At 38.1% G+C, this 16390-nt stretch overlaps 2 protein-coding genes across 3 annotated transcripts; both read left to right on the top strand.

Moving 5' to 3' along the window:
* The first annotated feature begins 2520 nt into the window (after positions 1-2520).
* On the top strand, positions 2521-7239 carry nr2e3 (nuclear receptor subfamily 2, group E, member 3). The gene is made up of 8 exons (XM_048158887.1): positions 2521-4118; positions 4405-4555; positions 4660-4763; positions 4850-5119; positions 5730-5911; positions 6115-6355; positions 6474-6579; positions 6680-7239. Exons 1-8 carry the CDS (start codon positions 4028-4030, stop codon positions 6810-6812), a joined length of 1278 nt encoding a protein of 425 aa, XP_048014844.1. The 5' UTR covers positions 2521-4027; the 3' UTR covers positions 6813-7239.
* A 1654-nt stretch (positions 7240-8893) lies between these two features.
* On the top strand, positions 8894-14098 carry stoml1 (stomatin (EPB72)-like 1). 2 transcript variants are annotated; one of them, XM_048158889.1, is made up of 7 exons: positions 8894-9213; positions 9520-9626; positions 9702-9851; positions 9935-10138; positions 10230-10440; positions 11363-11551; positions 13591-14098. In XM_048158889.1, exons 1-7 carry the CDS (start codon positions 9036-9038, stop codon positions 13788-13790), a joined length of 1239 nt encoding a protein of 412 aa, XP_048014846.1. In that variant the 5' UTR covers positions 8894-9035; the 3' UTR covers positions 13791-14098. The 2 variants fall into 2 exon arrangements, with proteins under 2 accessions (XP_048014846.1, XP_048014845.1); XM_048158888.1 differs by having other exon boundaries at positions 9690-9851.
* The last annotated feature ends 2292 nt before the right edge of the window (positions 14099-16390 follow it).

Genomic DNA, 16390 nt, shown 5'->3' with positions numbered 1-16390 from the left:
CCTGGTTCCCTCAATGAACTGTAGCTCCCCAGTGCCGGCAGCACTCATGCAGCCCCAGACCATGACACTCGCACCACCATGCTTGACTGTAGGCAAGACACACTTGTCTTTGTACTCCTCACCTGGTTGCCGCCACACACGCTTGACACCATCTCAAACAAAAAAGTTTATCTTGGTCTCATCAGACCACAGGACATGGTTCCAGTAATCCATGTCCTTTGTCTGCTTGTCTTCAGCAAACTGTTTGTGGGCTTTCTTGTGCATCATCTTTAGAAGAAGCTTCCTTCTGGGATTACAGCCATGCAAACCAATTTGATGTAGTGTGCGGCGTATGGTCTGAGCACTGACAGGCTGACCCCCCACCCCTTCAACCTCTGCAGCAATGCTGGCAGCACTCATACGTCTATTTCCCAAACACAACCTCTGGATATGACGCTGAGCACATGCACTCAACTTCTTTGGTCGACCATGGCGAGGCCTGTTCTGAGTGGAACCTGTCCTGTTAAACCGCTGTATGGTCTTGGCCAACGTGCTGCAGCTCAGTTTCAGGGTCTTGGCAATCTTCTTATAGCCTACGCCATCTTTATGTAGAGCAACAATTCTTTTTTTCAGATCCTCAGAGAGTTCTTTGCCATGAGGTGCATGTTGAACTTCCAGTGACCAGTATGAGAGAGTGAGAGCGATAACACCAAATTTAACACACCTGCTCCCCATTCACACCTGAGACCTTGTAACACTAACAAGTCACATGACACCGGGGAGAGAAAATGGCTAATTGGGCCCAATTTGGACATTTTCACTTAGGGGTGTACTCCCTTTTGTGGCCAGCGGTTTAGACATTAATGGCTGTGTGTTGAGTTATTTTGAGGGGACAGCAAATTTACACTGTTATACAAGCTGTACACTCACTACTTTACATTGTAGCAAAGTGTCATTTCTTCAGTGTTGTCACATTATAAGATATAATAAAATATTTACAAAAATGTGAGGGGTGTACTCACTTCTGTGAGATACTGTATAATTATTATTATTATAAGCAATCATATTCAATAGCCAAACATTCTTTATTCACACACAAAACAGTATTGTCTAGCATGTAGGATTTTGGAAACCATGTCATTTCATTCAGCTGAATCACTTCCATGACAGTTACTGTTGCGCTGAGTATTTGCAACAACTCACACCTGCCAAACACACCTAACTTACATCAAATATGACAGAATGCAAATTACATTCAAAAGGTGCGAGATTGTTCATGTAGGTCTATATTTCAAGGCCTTCTTGAGACAGAACTAATTTAAAGTCTCCGATTCAGAGTTCAAATGGCTCCGTCTGCTCCCCAAGAAGACCCCAACCTAATCGAGGAGCCATAATCTTTTTACACACTCGTTTAGGTCAACAGAGAGCGCTCTGTCAGTGGGACTAAGACACCAATTTAATGCCAACAGAGTATTAAGAAGGATTCTTGGTTCACAGAGATCATCTCCTCATCAGACTACACTACAAACTGTCTGCTGGATATTCATCTTTTGAGTTTAAACAAACCAATTAGAGAAGAATTACATCAACCGAGTCAAGATAAGCCGTGCTAAAATTCTTCAAATCTATTGTTTTGTGTTGGTTCAAAACAAAGCAAAGTTTTTTGCAATTAAAAGGTCACTTGATTGTGGGTACATGTTTATGAGCAATCTGACCACCTGTTGTGCTTGTGGCTCCAATGAAAGACCCTCCGCCGTGGTAGGGAGACTACGAGAAAGATGGGTTTAAGATGGCATGTGCTGCTGTCTGGCTTTTGTGTGTGACCTTGCACTGCTTAAGACTTTAATAAGATAGATACACAAATCAAAAGAAAAAAGCAAATCACTGACTTCAGCCCTCTAATTACCAGTAAATCACACAGGGGTCACTAATTAGGCAGAGCTGGATCCAGAGAGCAGCCACCATATGGCACCGGTGTCGTTGTCGGGGCCCATGCAGCTCCCACAGCCTCACAAGCAGCTAATTGTTTTCTTTCCCTGCTCCCCCTCTTTTCATTTGAGGTCTTTGTTATCTTGAGAGAACACGTTTTATGGTAGGCTAAGCCGCTTAGCTGATTGAAGTGGGTGCTAGTGGATGCTAGCAGGGTACAAGAGCAGACTGGTCTTCTGCTGAGGTGATGCGTGTTTGTGCTCTGAAAGTTAGAGAGAGTTAACATTTGTTGATCTGAGAATAGCTGTTTGGTCATAAAAAGACAACCTGGCTCATAGTGTAAATGCTGTATTATGACTTATGAAGAGAAAATGGACTGTTTTCTGAAGTGTGACATGCAATACGGCATGTAAAACTATATATATTAATAAAATATGCATGTGTGTATTTATTTTATAATAACATTTCATATAGAAGTGTATAAAAATGTAAAGTAATACAAATATGATTTATTTTATAGTATTACATTTATTTTTCTTAAAATGTTTAAAAACGTATTTATTGTTTATTTATTGTTTAACATGATTATATAACAGACATCAGTTGAGTAGATCATAAGTTTGTAACAATTTTGTAAGTATACAAAAACTTTAAATAAAAAACTCCATAAATAAATAAATAATACACATACAACAAAACATGAATAAAAATATGAACAAAATGAACAATGAACAAAAATATGAATGTTCAAATGTGTGTGGAATATATTGACAAAAATATATACTATTATTTATTTTTTAATGTTTTTATCATCACATCTTTTGAAATGGAACTTGAATATTTATATTTACAAAAAATTGTTACACCATGACTATTTAAGTAAGTTAAAATCTAATGTTTAAAAAATAAAAAGAAAAAAGAAAATTAATTACAGCACCAAAAACTTACTTTCCCTTATAAACACCTAAAATACCTAAAATATTGATGTTGAAGGAACATTTTGTAAAAAAAACAAAAAAAACAACATGGCATCATAAAAAATGTTATTTGAATTTCAGTGTCCTTGTAGGCAAACATTCCACAGTCAATCATTGTTAGACATCATTTTTTGAGTAAAAACAATATTTAAATCCAGCAGATTTGGCTAACTGGAGCCAATAAAGATTAGCATTGCCTCATCATTACTGGAGGACAGTTGAGGATTAAACAATGATGAAATACCACAAAACTTTAGGGAAGAATCCCCTAGCAGATGTTCCCTATAGCCTGTACACTGTACAAATATCATACTTTTTTTTCTTTTTTTTTAAACGAGACGTTAGAATTCCTTCATGTCTCGTGTCCTGTGTAGTCAAAAGTGAGCAATGCCTTTTTGGATCACTGATCATAACAAAAACAATCACTGACCCATGAAATCAATATTGATTCCTGAAACTTAGAAACCACTGGTAGCCAAGTCACCACCAAAAAAAAAAAAAAAAAAAAAAAAAAAAATCAATCAAAAGCTAAGTACTGAAAGTTTTGGAGGTGGGATGCTAACAAAGTCTTCATTCATCAATTTTGAGGGGAAACCCTCAAAAGAGAAGAGATGAGAGCATGAGGGCTGGATGGAGAGTTATGACTCAACCCCAATCCTTTTGTTTATTCGTCTCTCTCCACACTTGTTGTGGATGGAGCTAATACTGAGTGTGACTGATTGATCCACCCCTAGATGGACAGTAAAGATTAAGAGGATGACAAATAGGCACTTGCTTACACAGCGCTTGCTGCTAATCCCTTTGTCTTCCTTTAGGGAGCCCACGGTAGCCTCAGAGTCACTCACTATCTGGCATCGCTAGACTCACCAGGAGGAGGTGACAGACCACACTGCACTTTACAAAAGCAACAGACAAGAACTTCTACAGGACAGAGATACCCAGAGTAAAGTACGGACCATCAGGATAGAGACCTTGAAGGAACTTGAAGAAACATCTAACATTCTCAAGGCTGGACGGATCTTTTTGAGGACCCTCTAGGATTCCAATTAATCCATCTGGGACAGACATTTTGACCTCAAAAGACAGATCCTTCTAAGGGGTCACTTCAGGAACAACTTGTGTGCACTTTTTCAGTACATTGAATGGAGGATCCAATGTCAGAAATGTCAATGGTACAATTTGTATCACCATCAGAGTCTTCCAGGAGCAACTCTACAGATGACAGTCAAGAGGGTAAGTAACTGCTTCTTCAATTTAGCTTGTACTGGTCATGCAACAAGTGGCAAAGACTCTTGCAAACAATGACCTTTCCAACTTCTGGTTTTCTTGAATTTCAGTTTGAATATTTTAATGAAAGTCCTAAAATACTGTAGTCTAAAGCAAGGTTTATATAGACAAAATCTGGACACTTTGCCCTATACCTCAACTAATATGAAATGCCAGTTGACTCCTAATGATTGGATTGGAAATTGGTGATTGTGACCTGGAATAACAAATAGTTGTTTCCTTGCTTTCCCAGGTAAAAGCCCCGCTCCTGGCAAGATCCTAAACTCGGGACTTCTTTGTAAAGTGTGTTCTGACACCAGCAGCGGGAAACACTACGGAATATATGCTTGCAATGGTTGCAGTGGCTTTTTCAAGCGTAGTGTGAGGCGCAGACTCATCTACAGGTGAGAAAACACCGTACATATTTAAAGTTGTGAGCAAAGAAGATTGAAGGTAGAACCTTCTATAAAACCGGTGCATAACATAAATTTTAAATTGAAATTTACAGATGTCAAGCTGGTACAGGCATGTGTCCTGTGGATAAAGCCCATCGGAATCAGTGCCAGGCTTGTCGCTTAAAGAAATGCCTTCAAGCTGGCATGAACAAGGATGGTGAGTCAACTTTTAAAGGTGTCCTCTTCTTTTTGACTTCCTCTGTTGTCGCTGCTTTCTAAACCTTTCCTTCCATCTTCTCTCAGCTGTTCAGAATGAACGTCAGCCCCGCAGCACCGCTCAAGTCAGGTTAGACGCATTGGATGTGGACAAGGACAAGGAGCACCTCGCCACCACCTTGGAGCCCACTTCCTCGTCCACCTGCTCTGTGATCAACCGCCCAATGCTGGGCTCCTCCATCAGCTCCAGCATCAGCTCCACAGATGCTAGCCAACACAACAGCCCCAAGAACGGACATCGCTTCATGGCCAGCCTGATGACGGCTGAGACCTGCGCCAAACTGGAACCAGAGGATGGTAAGGAATGAGACCAACTTGGTCAATCAGCATCACTAGCTATGTTTTGTTGATGAACACCATGTCTGAAAAATCGGAGATAGGATGGCAACAAAGTAAATCTCACTTAAAGTAAAGCTCACTTTGAACTTTGAATTTGCTCTAGATCTTTATGACTTATTTGCTCCTAAAAGGTTGAAAACTTTAGGGTACACATTACTAGTACTAATATGTTTGTGTGCTAATACGTAACTAACTTTTAAGGGTATATAAGGTACAAAGCATTACAAAACATTTTTTCTGACAGTGTACAAGGCACTTACAATATACAAAATGATACCTGTTAAGTCATTGACTGACTAGGTAGCGAGACAGTACTGCCTTAGGTTTTGGAAACAGTCCATGGCTATGCTTATCTACCGGGTAAACCAATCCTAAATTCTGTATCATAAATCAGCCTGGACCAGCAGGAAAAATTCATATTGGTCTAAGCTGACTTTTCAACAGGCTAATAACTCTTTATCCATATTTCATCAGTTCAATATTTTGTATGTAACTGTGTTTCAACAGGCTAATAACTCTTTATCCATATTTCATCAGTTCAATATTTTGTATGTAACTGTGTTTACAGTGGATGAGAACATTGATGTGACCAGTAATGAACCTGAAAGGAGTTCTCCGGAGTACGGCAGTGCTCTCTACCCCTCACGCGGCCCTGAGAGTGTATATGAGACTTCAGCTCGCCTACTCTTCATGTCTGTTAAATGGGCCAAGAATCTGCCAGTGTTTTCCCATCTACCTTTCAGAGACCAGGTGAGAGTCAGGCGCACTATTGTTTCTCACTCTTCTCTTTCTTGCTCACAAAGTGAGATATTTTCAGGCACACTGTATATTAATCAGCAGGTACAATTATCTGCCAATGCCGCTCAAAATAACAAATATTGTTGATTAATCACCATAACAATCTATCACTATCCATAACTGCAAGTTTTAACCCACCACTTTTGTGATTTTAGGTGATTCTACTTGAGGAAGCGTGGAGTGAGCTATTTCTTCTGTGTGCAATTCAGTGGTCACTACCTCTGGACAACTGCCCCCTGCTGTCCCTGCCTGACCTCTCACCCACGGGACAGGGCAAGGGAAGCCCTTCCGCCTCAGACCTGAGGGTCCTGCAAGAAGTGTTTAGCCGCTTCAAGCCCCTGCAAGTGGATCCAACAGAGTTTGCATGCTTGAAAGCCATTGTTTTGTTTAAACCAGGTAGGTTTTTTTCCTCTTCTTGCCACAAGGGGGCATAAATGATAGCAAGCTTTACAAAAACTAAATTGGTGGGGTATAAATGGTGTTCTGAGTGAGTAATCTTTGCATTCTGTAACAGAAACACGAGGACTTAAAGACCCAGAACAGGTGGAGAATCTTCAAGATCAGTCCCAAGTACTGCTAGCTCAACATATCCACACTCTTTACCCCAGTCAAGTCGCCAGGTGTGCACACACACACACACACTTGCATAAAGAAGTTAAAATGTATGTTTGAGAGAAGAGACAACTAATACAAATTATTTTTATGAATCTCTGTCTTTAGGTTTGGCAGACTATTACTTCTCCTTCCATCCCTTCACTTCGTGAGTTCAGAAAGAATCGAGCACCTTTTCTTCCAAAGAACCATCGGGAACACGCCTATGGAGAAACTGCTGTGTGACATGTTCAAAAACTGAGGAGCTTTTCTGAAAGACTGTTTGTAGAGGAGCAAAATCCTCTATACTTCAGGTGCTTTGCTTTACTGCCATGCTAGTTACAGTGCTATGCCAATGAATCTGCCTGAATACTAAAAAAGCACAAATGTATTTATACTTTTACATAGGTTGCTTATTTTGTCTCATTATGTCTTATTTTATGTCTTTTTTGTGTTACTGTAGTTTTTATACTCATAATAATGCTCATAAGTCTATGCATCCTCATATGTGACACAGCCTGGTTATGTATATAATGCAAATTGCCTTCCAAGGCCATTATAATGCAACATTATTTAGAATATGATTGATGATCAGTTTGAAATAAAAGTTTGAAAGAAATTGTTAATTGGTATTGGAAGATAAGTCTCATATTTGTAGGACTTATAAATAAAATGTATTTTTGATCTTATTGAATTTTATTTTACTTCCTAAACCTATCTATCTATCTATCTATCTATCTATCTATCTATCTATCTATCTATCTATCTATCTATCTATCAGTTGCTCTCTCAGTGTAACCTATAAGTTAATTATATCCTATATTTTGGGGAATCCACATTTTTCCTATGCCCTATGATGCTTTGCACGAATTATCGGATTAACTTCCGTTAAACTGTAAACAATCAGCGAAAGTTTCACTCAGTGAACGCAATAGAAGCATTTTCAAAAACGGGGTACAATAATATAACATTATTCTATTCACCTTCAACCATAGATCATTAAAAGAAAATTTAAAAGTGTAAAATCATTAACAAAATGAATACCACATACCATGAATAACCCCCGGTTATCTCCGCAGCAATTTTTGTAGGCAAAACCCGGAGGCGAGTTAGCATTTTAGGACTTCCGTTTCTATCGCCCTAAAGTCAATGGGTTTTTTGAATGGGTTTTTGCTAAATCACCTGAAATAAGGTCTGTGGTTAACAAAGCCTCTAAATATTTTCACGTTTTGATCTATGACATAAAACACACCAGTTATAACCCGCTTGTGATTTTTTAAATCTTTATTGTGTCTTAAAAACGGCGGTTGCTAACAAGTTGCTAAAAGGGACTACTTCCTTTGGTGGAGACTTTAGACGTCATCATGACAAACAGGACATTTGGACAGCATTTCTCATGAAAAAGTGGATAAGTATTCATAAACAGCACAGATCATAATCAGCTAACATGTTTTTAAATAAACTTGTTTTTAAAATAAAGTTTGAGGAAGCTTGGTGGTGGAGACGTTGATCCGCGACCATGGTGAGCTGTAGTCCGTTTATAGCCTACTGTTAGCTTTTTATATCTGACCACTTTATTTAGGCTTCAAAATGTATAAATGTTGTGTTAACTTGTAAAGTTTATCTTGATAGACAAAACGTGTGAGTGTCATATAATCCTGTTAAACACAGAGCTTATTTTTTTGCGATTTTCCAAAAGTCTATGGGAAAAATGCATCGAGGGAACCCGTGCGCCGCTAACTTCTGGGTTGGCCTACAAAAACACGTCATCCCTGAGGTACTCACTGCAGTAATTATGTATTATGTAACGTTGCCATAATCAAAAATGTTAATTAACTGGATAATATTTCTAAGTAATTTCTGTCATTTTGAAAGCTATAAATTGTATTTAAGTTACCAGGTTTAGAAAAATTCCTGTAAACACTGCTAATATGGATTAGAAATTAAAAGGGGAGACAATTAGCCTACATTTTAAAACATCCTTCTGAAAACAAAACTGGAAAGAGAAAGAATTTAGCGACTGAAAAGAGCTCTTTAGATAGGCATAATATTCATACAAAGTCACAAGCGTTGTTCTCTTAAAGTCTGAACATGGAGGAAATTTACAGCTCGTTCAGTCAAATTAACGCAGCCTTGTTTTTTGAAATGATTTACTTCAAGTCTTTTTGAGTGAAACTTCCGCAAACTATAATCTAAAACGCAGTAGGCTCGTTAAGAAAAAGGTTTATACACCAGAATTGATGAAAATAATATAATTTTCCATACTAATAAAAACATAATGGTATTACCTCAGTATGATGCTTGCCACTTCCGTTACTGTAGAGGGCGCCGTTGCATTGGACCTCCGCACATTACGTCACGTTAAACGTCGTAAAATGCGGAAGTGCTTCTTGTTTTGATTCTCCAAGCACTTAGTTTTACCCTTTTTTCAGAATAATAACGATCATAGTCATCACGGAGGGAGCGAGATCTATTCTGGCACGGCATGACAATGTTCGGGAAGTCTTCGGGTTATGAGTATCAGTTTCTGTCGCAGAGAGATAAACTGTACAGTGATGGTCCTGGACTGTTTTCATCAAATGCTGAATTCACTCAAAATCATTATGATCAGAGAGGACATTCATTCGATTATGTCCCTAAAGTCTCTCAAAACGACTTCACAGGTATTCACTCTACGTTATAGTGACTACGGTGCACATAAGTAAATATGAATAATATAATGTACTTGTAATGTAAATATACTTATTCTAATATATTTAATATACTTAATATACTTATACTATGCTAATATGTATTCATTTATTATACAATAGCAAATTATTATTAGTGCTGTCAAATCAATTGAGATTACTCGCATCTAACATAAAAGTGTATATACTCACACACAATTATATATATATATATATATATATATATATATATATATATATATATATATATATAACATATATATGTGTTCTGCATTTCAGATAAATCTCAAGGATTGTTGTCCTGGATTTGCAATCTGATCGTTACATCCCTGGTTTTTCTAGTTACTTTCATAACTTTCCCCATATCTGGATGGTTTGTCCTAAAGGTCAGTTCTAAGCACATTATAAGCAGAGTTTTAGTCTTTGTTCAGCACTTATTAAATGTACAGTATTATTTTCAGGTTGTACCAAACTATGAGAGGATAGTTGTTTTTCGTCTGGGCCGGATCCGTCCTCCTAAAGGTCCAGGAGTGGTTCTGGTTCTGCCCTTGATTGATCAGTGGCAGAGAGTTGACCTGCGGACCAGAGCCTTTAACGTCCCACCATGCAAGGTGCAATTAAATATCAGTGCTTTTTTTAAAAACTCATCTTTCTATATACCATGTATTTCAACATTCGCACAATTTTTCCAAAGGTAAGCACCAAAGACGGTGGTCTGGTGTCGGTTGGAGCGGATATCCAGTTCCGGATCTGGAGTCCGGTGATGTCAGTGGTGGCCGTGCAGGATCTGAACGCCTCCACCCGTCTCACTGCACAGAATGCAATGATGCAGACCTTGAGCAAAAAGACCCTGAGAGAGATACAGACGGAGAGAATCAAACTAGGGGAACATCTCGGGGTGAGAGATAACAAAGAAATATTACGCTTTCAACCACTGAATTCCGTGATTTATTTTTAAAGATTAAGCTTTTTTTGCTTTTGTGATCCAGATGGACATGAATGAGATGACGAAGCCATGGGGTCTGGAGGTGGACCGCGTGGAGCTGATCCTGGAGGGTGTGCTCCGGGAACCAGACGGGGGACACTCGGGGCCCTTAATCATGCCCCCCTCTGTCCCGGGGCTGGAAGGTCTCACCGGACCTATACAGCAGCTCGCAATGCACTTCCTGGGCCAGACGGCTGCGTCTCAAAGCAGTCAAGGTGATGTTAGAATCCTCCACATATTCATGAACATAAAGAGCGATTAAAAGATATCAGAATAAAGGATATGGTTGGATTCAGAATAGGGATGTTAATTTACATAAATTCCCATAATTGAATGTTGTTTAAATTAACAATCAATTAATCATTAACCTTTACTTCTTAAAGGCAGGAACACACCAAGCCGACGGTCGGCTGTCGGGCAGTTTTTCTTCGTCGGCCGACTAAGTTTTCTCAGTGTGTTCCGCACCGTCGGCTGAAGTTGGTCCTCGTCGATTCGAAATGTTGAATCGGTGTCGGAGCTCGTCGGTCCGTCGGGCCATCTGATCATTCTGATTGGCTGTTCAGATACTGCCACCTGCTGGTACGGAAAGGCATTTAATCTCACGCAGGCGCAGAACGGACGTGCTACTTGGCCGTCGGCTGTCTAGCGTCGGTTTGGTTTGTCAGGGCAACTTTGGACCCAGACGCTGCCGACGTGAACCAACCCCGCAGTCTCCTTTCGTCGCCACTAGTTCGTCGGCGTCGGACACTGTTTTACTGCTGGAGTGTGCCTGGGTTGGTTTGATCGCTCAAGCCCAAAGTATAATTAAATTTTTAAGCTCACGCGAGGGTCAATGTACAGTGTGCGTGACGCGAATTTCGTCATCAGAAGAATATGTGCGTACTGTACGCGCACCACCACATTTTTGAAACCCTGCACCTCAAAACTACACACTCTAATTATGACCTTGCTTAATCGACTAATCGCTTATCAATTAAACTATTATCAACAATTAATCTAATCTATCGCCGATTAATCCTTACTTTATAATAAATTGTTTGTTGTATTCCTCACTTTGGATAATGTAAATTCACCTATCATCCCTTAAAATGCTTTGAAGCCATCATAATAAGTCCCATTTTTGTGGTTCCTTTTCAGATACAGTGAGCTTCGCAGATGAGCTGCATTCAGTTTCAGCTGCGAGTGTCAGCAGTGTGGATGGACTGATGGATGTGGTCAGATCAGTGCTGTCAGAGGAGCTGGTTCATCAGGTGGGGGCCTGTTACCAATTTCAGATCACCAATGACTCTGGACAGACCAACAACTACTATGTGGACCTGACACAAGGTAAGACCGAAGCTCCATTCACACCGTCAGGAACTTTGTTGCTGCATGTCGCTAGTCTCTGTACTGTGCAGATGCTTGTGGCCTTTCCTAGTGCTGTTGCTCTAATGTTATATATATATTATATATATTTCTGGAAAAATAAGATACCATTCTAATTAGTCTTAAAAGAATTAAAAGCATTCTGCTGTTAGACAGTGTTGGGATAAAATACAGTAGTGCTCAGCGCAGTAAATCATTAACTAGATTAACAATCGATCAATCCACAAATAAAACTCTCTCATACTCCCAAAAATCACTAAAATGTCATCCAAATTTGACAAATAATACATTTTCTTGTCCCTAATAATCAATATAATGCAGGGGAAACTATAATATGAACTGCAGCAGTGCTAAATTGCTCACTGCATCATATAATTAACACAAACAATCAATGTATGAATCTAAGACTGCCGACAGTTTCTTTTCCATGAATCATTTTATTATATCCATGTATGTGGTTACAGTCAAATGATATAAAACAGTTAATTCACTCCGGAGCTCTGTCCCGTCTTGCCTTCACTCGAGATGGTGAGTGACGTGAGCTCCACTGACAGTCATCACTCTTATTGGTCGTCCATCGCAAAATCACTGCTTATGTGCATAAAGTTAAAATTTCTAAACGTATGTCTCGTGACTCGCGTCGCTTGACACGCCTACATTCTGTCACGGTCACTGTTGTTCTTGTTTTCGGAAGTCGTCAGCCCTCCATTGAAAACGAATGGGATCGTGTTGCTTTGTCGCTGGCAGTGTGAAACGGGGCTTGAGACTGTGTATGAGAGAACGGTAGTATATAAACCAAAAAAGTCTCTTTACCAGTGCCATTTCACCGCCTATATCTGGTGTACTGCCTGCTATTGGTAATCTGAACCTATTTTGGAACCATATCAGGACGGAGCCGTGGCTTAGTGATGATGCTTATTTGGGGGATTTGGGTTCGAGCCTGGCTTGCAACATATCTGAGATGCTTTCTACTATAATTTCCTGATGTTACTCTACTATTAGTCATTACAAATGAGGAAAAAAACCACAAATAAGTCAGAGGCAGATCAGGGTTAGTGTTGTTAACTAAAACTATTAAAAACATTTATGTAAATTGAAATGAAGCTGAAATAAAGTAAAATATAAATGTTAGTTGAAAAACTTAAACTAAATGAAAATTAGAAAAGTTGCCATGGCATTAAACTGAAATAAGTTTAAGTTGATGCACTAAAATTATTAACTGGGGAAAAAAATAAAAGCTAAAACTGAAATAAATAAATTAAACCTAAATAGCAATATTTAAAAAAAGAAAAAAAAAAGAAAAGAAAAAGAAAGTTAATAAAATGATAAAAGCACATGAAATTACCAGTGCTGTCAAATCGATTAATCGCGATGATTCACATCTAACATAAAATTTTGTGTATGTGTGTATATATATATATATATATATATATATATATATATATATATATATATATATATATATATATATATATATACACACATTATATATTTACATTATAATAACATTATAAACTTTTATGTTAGATGTGATTAATTGCTATTAATCGATTTATCAGAAATTACTAAACATGAAACTAAAATTAATATAAACTAAAAAAATAAAAGCTAATTCTGAATATTAATAAAACTATAATCCTAAAATAAAAACTAAAATAACAGAGGCAGATGTTACTACATGAAACATCAGTTAAGATTATTGAATGGTAAATATCTGGTTGCCTAGAAAAGAGTATAAGAAATGTATTTTTACACTGTGCTTTAATATATAGCATAAAAAAGTTCTAACACCAACACAGCACCTAAATGAAGACCAACATCATCCATAATCTCTAACCTACTTTACTACTCCAAGTATATTATTACAGGCAGAAAAAATTAATAACCAAGTATTAAGATTTGGATTGACTGCCCCATTTGGGAATGGTCTCTAGACCGTTTGTGCATGGTAGTGAAATCCCCTGAATGCTGCCTCAGCGGTTTATTGTATCTGTGTTCAGGACGTGGAGCGTGTGGCGTGGGCGTCCTGCCGAGAGAGCCGGATGTTTCCCTGTGCATGAGCGAGCAGGATCTGCTGGCCATGTTCCAGGGCGGTCTGCGACCGTTCGCCGCATACAGCAGCGGCAAACTGAGAGTACAGGGAGATCTGAACACCGCCATGAAGCTAGAAAAACTCATCAAACACCTCAAGACGACATGACATGATTTATAATGCTTTCATTTGTAGTGGTTTCAATCAAAGGCCTTTGTAAAGAATTTAAGGTTTACACTGTGAATGTTTAGGGCTTAACTTCATTCATTTTATTGTGAATGCATTCAAAGCATTTCACTTCATGTTGTGTCAGTGTTGTTTTTGTTGTTTAATTATTTATAATAGTGTGGTATTATGTGACCCAAGCATTTCAATTTATGTTTTTGCACGATAGATTGTTGATTCAAAATCTATTTATGACTGACTTGTCTTGAAATTATGAAATATATTTTCTAATAAATGTATATTGTACTAGTCTGGTGAGTCTTGGATTACTGCACACACACTTAGCCACATCCTTGAGGTTTGTGTTTATGGGCTGATTCGTTGTCTTGTCCAAGGCTGACTGTCTCTCGACCTTTGACCCCCTTATATTTGGTGCCCTTGTACAACTGTTTATATAGAAAACTTGACAAGGTTATTCCACTATGAACATTCTGGTGTGTGTGTGTATATACATAATATATACATATATTTGTTAACTTTAATGAGTATTCAACACTCTTTCTGCACAACTAAAACTACATTTTTTTTTAAAAATATATTATTTGGTGTATATGTACACACACACAAACACCCACCAAACAAATAAATATATCATTTTTAAAAAATGATTTTAGTCATCCATTACATTAATCAAAAATGACAATAAAGATTTTACATTATGCAATATTGGTTTCCACAAAAATACTGATCAGTGTTTTTGAAATTGATAATAATAATAGTGATGTCGAATAGATTAATCGCATCTAAATTTTATGTTAGGTGCGATTAATCACGATTAATCGATTTGACAGCACTACTATTTTATATATATATATATACTTTTATGTTAGATTTGATTAATCGATTTTTACAGCACTGTTATATATATTTACATTTATGTGCATGTATATAAATACACACACAAACCCAACACACACACACACACACACTCACACACACACACACACACACACATATATATATATATATATATATATATATATATATATATATATATATATATATATACACACATATACAAACCCGATTCCAAAAAGTTGGGACACTGTACAAATTGTGAATAAAAAAGGAATGCAATAATTTACAGATCTTATAAACTTATATTTTATTCACAATAGAATATAGATAACAAATCAAATGTTGAAAGTGAGACATTTTGAAATGTCATGCCAAATATTGGCTCATTTTGGATTTCATGAGAGCTACACATTCCAAAAAAGTTGGGACAGGTAGCAATAAGAGGCCGGAAAAGTTAAATGTACATATAAGGAACAGCTGGAGGACCAATTTGCAACTTAATAGGTCAATTGGCAACATTATTAGGTATAAAAAGAGCCTCTCAGAGTGGCAGTGTCTCTCAGAAATCAAGATGGGCAGAGGATCACCAATTCCCCCAATGCTGCGGCGAAAAATAGTGCAGCAATATCAGAAAGGAGTTTCTCAGAGAAAAATTACAAAGAGTTTGAAGTTATCATCATCTACAGTGCATAATATCATCCAAAGATTCAGAGAATCTGGAACAATCTCTGTGCGTAAGGGTCAAGGCCGGAAAACCATACTGGATGCCCGTGATCTTCGGGCCCTTAGACGGCACTGCATCACATACAGGAATGCTACTGTAATGGAAATCACAACATGGGCTCAGGAATACTTCCAGAAAACATTGTCGGTGAACACAATCCACCGTGCCATTCGCCGTTGCCGGCTAAAACTCTATAGGTCAAAAAAGAAGCCATATCTAAACATGATCCAGAAGCGCAGGCGTTTTCTCTGGGCCAAGGCTCATTTAAAATGGATTGTGGCAAAGTGGAAAACTGTTCTGTGGTCAGACGAATTAAAATTTGAAGTTCTTTTTGGAAAACTGGGACGCCATGTTGTTATCAGCGCTCAGTTCAGAAGCCTGCATCTCTGATGGTATGGGGTTGCATGAGTGCGTGTGGCATGGGCAGCTTACACATCTGGAAAGGCACCATCAATGCTGAAAGGTATATCCAAGTTCTAGAACAACATATGCTCCCATCCAGACGTCGTCTCTTTCAGGGAAGACCTTGCATTTTCCAACATGACAATGCCAGACCACATACTGCATCAATTGCAACATCATGGCTGCGTAGAAGAAGGATCCGGGTACTGAAATGGCCAGCCTGCAGTCCAGATCTTTCACCCATAGAAAACATTTGGCGCATCATAAAGAGGAAGATGCGACAAAAAGACAGTTGAGCAACTAGAAGCCTGTATTAGACAAGAATGGGACAACATTCCTATTCCTAAACTTGAGCAACTTGTCTCCTCAGTCCCCAGATGTTTACAGACTGTTATAAAAAGAAGAGGGGATGCCACACAGTGGTAAACATGACCTTGTCCCAACTTTTTTGATATGTGTTGATGCCATGAAATTTAAAATCAACTTATTTTTCCCTTAAAATGATACATTTTCTCAGTTTAAACATTTGATATGTCATCTATGTTGTATTCTGAATAAAATATTGAAATTTGAAACTTCCACATCATTGCATTCTGTTTTTATTCACAATTTGTACAGT

Source organism: Megalobrama amblycephala, linkage group LG15 (assembly GCF_018812025.1).
Source record: "Megalobrama amblycephala isolate DHTTF-2021 linkage group LG15, ASM1881202v1, whole genome shotgun sequence".
NCBI classification, from domain to species: Eukaryota; Metazoa; Chordata; class Actinopteri; order Cypriniformes; family Xenocyprididae; genus Megalobrama; species Megalobrama amblycephala.
This window is presented reverse-complemented; position numbering and strand designations above follow the sequence as displayed.

Bases quoted from the DNA above. Each gene is read 5' to 3' on its own strand.
- stoml1 (XM_048158888.1), top strand. From the start codon at position 9,036: ATGACAATGTTCGGGAAGTCTTCGGGTTATGAGTATCAGTTTCTGTCG. The intron at 9,214-9,519 runs GTATTCACTCTA...TCTGCATTTCAG, and splicing joins CTCTCAAAACGACTTCACAG to ATAAATCTCAAGGATTGTTG. The intron at 10,441-11,362 runs GTGATGTTAGAA...GTTCCTTTTCAG, and splicing joins TGCGTCTCAAAGCAGTCAAG to ATACAGTGAGCTTCGCAGAT.
- nr2e3 (XM_048158887.1), top strand. From the start codon at position 4,028: ATGGAGGATCCAATGTCAGAAATGTCAATGGTACAATTTGTATCACCA. The intron at 4,119-4,404 runs GTAAGTAACTGC...TTGCTTTCCCAG, and splicing joins TACAGATGACAGTCAAGAGG to GTAAAAGCCCCGCTCCTGGC. The intron at 5,912-6,114 runs GTGAGAGTCAGG...TTGTGATTTTAG, and splicing joins ATCTACCTTTCAGAGACCAG to GTGATTCTACTTGAGGAAGC.